The sequence below is a fragment of the Sinocyclocheilus anshuiensis genome, unplaced genomic scaffold (genome assembly GCF_001515605.1).
Source record: "Sinocyclocheilus anshuiensis isolate Anshui unplaced genomic scaffold, SAMN03320099.WGS_v1.1 scaffold245, whole genome shotgun sequence".
In the NCBI taxonomy this organism is placed as follows: Eukaryota; Metazoa; Chordata; class Actinopteri; order Cypriniformes; family Cyprinidae; genus Sinocyclocheilus; species Sinocyclocheilus anshuiensis.
Window position 1 is genome coordinate 654,038 of NW_015536478.1, and position 3,368 is coordinate 657,405.

General features: G+C 37.1%; 1 protein-coding gene across 1 annotated transcript in view; it reads left to right on the forward strand.

Annotated features, from left to right (window-relative positions):
• The first annotated feature begins 1,769 nt into the window (after positions 1 to 1,769).
• The window catches only part of LOC107665649 (diamine acetyltransferase 1-like), a 1,963-nt gene continuing 364 nt past the window's right edge, over positions 1,770 to 3,368 (forward strand). The window contains exons 1-5 of the mRNA XM_016456656.1: positions 1,770 to 2,031; positions 2,132 to 2,183; positions 2,280 to 2,363; positions 2,602 to 2,703; positions 3,089 to 3,129. Of these exons, the coding sequence (XP_016312142.1) occupies positions 1,966 to 2,031; positions 2,132 to 2,183; positions 2,280 to 2,363; positions 2,602 to 2,703; positions 3,089 to 3,129 (345 nt within the window). The 5' untranslated portion in view covers positions 1,770 to 1,965. The remainder of the gene's footprint in view (positions 2,032 to 2,131; positions 2,184 to 2,279; positions 2,364 to 2,601; positions 2,704 to 3,088; positions 3,130 to 3,368) is intronic.

Genomic DNA, 3,368 nt, shown 5'->3' on the forward strand with positions numbered 1-3,368 from the left:
GTAATATGTGGGATTATTGTAATACCATTTCTAATAACTATTTTATGAATAAGCCAATTTTTACTGTTCTCTGAGGTTGTGTTGAGAATGTTCTGTTGGCTAGTAATCTAAAATATGACCTCTGTACATTTGTTTGTTACAAATTTAAATAATAAATACCTAATAATAAAACCTTTAAAAACTAATTACGTACATTGATTTCCCTTAATAAAAAGGAAAGTGAGTAGTACTAGCGACGGCCCTGACCTTGCCCCTTGGTATGAAGGAGAAGAAATGCTGGTCCTTGTCACTCTTGAAGTTGCCCATCCCTGATCTAAAAGATCATTGAAAGTACCCCCACTCCCCACTTCCCCCAAACTACAGACAGCTCAGTGGATCTCAAAAATTTCCACCACTGGTAATATACTAACATCATTATTGTACTATAACGTCTTTCAGAACAGAAATATGGAAAAGTTGAAGGTGTACGAAACTCTCAGACAACAGCTGATAATGGTATGTAATGGGCTATCTGTTGTATTAATGAAATTATATTAGATACAGTGTATCACCACATATACATGGTTAGGAAACTTCTGCTAGTTTTATTCACTTCTGCTTTGCCTGATTTGTAGATGAGATTACTCAAAAGGGCTAATGACTGAAGCCTTTTAGTCTGAGGCATGACGCCTTTTCATTGAATGACTGAGGTCTGAGGATGTCCTAAAATGTACACCGTACTCTAGGAGTTAAATCGATCATGGGACAAAGTGTGATTTGTTCAGTACAAGAAGAAAAGAAATGGGTGAAAGGAGTAATAACAGGGATCCCCACAGATGTAACAGTTGAAAAGATTAAGAGAGGTCTTACGGGAGCCGCAGTGATTGAGGTGAAAAGACTAAAATGCAATAGGAATAATGAAAGGGGAGACAGTCTCTCTGTGATGATTCATTTTGATGAGGATAAGCTGCCTAGTAAAGTCTTTTTGGGATTTATGAGCTTCTCGGTCAGGCCCTATGTACCCCCTCCTCTAAGATGTTACAAATGCCAAAAGTTTGGGCATGTAGCGGCTGTATGCAGAGGCAAACAGAGGTGCGCAAGATGCGGCGGAGACCATGAGTATGGCAAATGTGGGCAAGGAGTTAATCCCAAATGTTGTAATTGTGGAGAGGATCACAGTGCGGGATATGGAGGATGCAAGGTGAGGAAACATGCGGCTCAAGTTCAGAATGTTAGAATACAGGAAGGATTGTCATACTCTGAGGCTCTAAAACAGGTAGGAAAGAATTTGGAATCAGGAAACAAAAGTAAAGAAATCCTTCAACAAAAGACTAATATGGCAAAGGAAAAAACTCAAGAGAAAGTTGGGATTAAGAACAATGTTGCATTTGTTACTTTTATGGCGGAAGTAGTGAACTGTTCAGCGCAAACTGAAAGCCGGACAGAAAGAATCAGAATTATAATCAAAGCAGCGGAAAAGTATCTAGAGATCGAGGGTATCTCGGTGGATATGATTAATGAGAACTTAAAGATGCAGACAACATACACCCAACCAGGATGTGGTGGTACATAATGGTGCTTTTAATATTTCAGTGGAATGCGAGAAGCTTAATAGCTAATGGGCAAGAATTTAAAAAATTCATTTCTGATTTGGAAAATAAACCTGATATAACCTCTTTCGCTGGTTTGCCAAACCGCCATAAAACACCAGAAGAAGAGGAAGAAGACGAGTCAGAGCTACTCAGCACTTACGGTTGCTGACGTCAGAGCGCCGCGCCTATAAATAGCGCAGGAGCTCAGCTCAGCTCTCACTCAGACAAAGCGCTTCCTGTGGCTCCGGACTTAATGTGATTCCGCGCTGATAGGGTGAGAAACCCAGACTTTCTGCTGAGGGTAACCCCCTTGGAACCGAATGAAGAAACAAATCTTACTACTTTTCACATACCGAGGACTAGTAAGAAAAGGGAAGAAGAGTAAAAGAAGAAAATGGCCAGTTTTATATTACGGAAAGCCGAGCCCAAGGACGTGTCCGACATACTGCGACTCATAAAGGTAACAACACGACTATGACGGTGTTTTAAAACAATTATTCGTTGACGGTGTTTACATGTTGATATTTGCGACATAATTTACGCTATTTAACTAATTCTAGGAACTTGCGAAGTTTGAGGAAATGGAGGAACGGGTCGTCCTGACCGAGAAAGGTAGGCCTACAGACCGTTATTCGGTCTTCGAATCCAAACCTTACGCTTTCCGTGTATAATATGATTATATATGACTATTCTTTGTTTATTTTTCAGAGCTGCTCGAGGACGGTTTCGGAGATCATCCGTTTTATCACTGCGTCGTCACTGAAGTACCGAAAGATAAACAGTCCGTTGAAGGCAAGCCAAAAACATCAGTGTTCACTTTGTTACAAAAACGCCTATTTATATCATGGCTGCGGTGCTGTTAGTTAATGCTACGTTTGTGATGTAGTTTATCTTTCTGCGTCATGCGTTAGTGGTGACGTCAGAGCCGCTGAATCCGAATCCCGTAACTGTTCTCTTTCTCTTTCTCTTCCTCTTCTCTTCTCTTGAACCCTGGTGTGCTAACCTTCCTCGTGTATGATTTCCTCATCAGGTTATACAGTAGTTGGCTTTGCTATGTACTACTACACCTATGACCCCTGGATTGGGAAGCTGCTTTATCTGGAGGACTTCTATGTGATGAAGGAGTTCAGAGGTCTGAAGTGATGCCACCTGTTTCCACTTAGTATATGCATTTTTCTAATTATAGTAACCGTAATCGTAAGTATTGCTAAGAATTATATGTTGTTTTTAATACACACGCACAATATTTTATTTATAGTAATAGCAATATTAATTAGTGTTATAATACTGATATAATTCTTATATCATACTACTACTATTATTATTTGTTATAAAAACTGAAAATATTATAATATAATAATAATAATAATAATAATAATAATATATGTGTGTGTATGTATTTCTCATAAAATAATGTATTCTAAAAAAAAAAAAACGAAATAACAATAATAACTTGGATTCTTTAACAAGAATATTAGTTAATGTTTATTTATTTATTTTTTGCTGCTTCCTTTCAGGTTATGGGATTGGCTCTGAAATCCTCAAGCTGCTGAGTGAGGTACATATAAATCACTAGAACCTAAATTTAAATTTTAAAATTTACAATTTACAAAATAAAATAAAAAAAAATTATAGGCATTTAAAATTTAGAGAACTGTTGTTATATGATATTCTATTCTAGGCCTACCTTCTCGTGTGTGTAGATCAATGAAACAAATTTATTATTATTTTTTATTGAATTTTTCAAAACGGAGGAAGTGACGTACCTTTTTTTTTTTTTTTTTTTTTTTTTTTTTT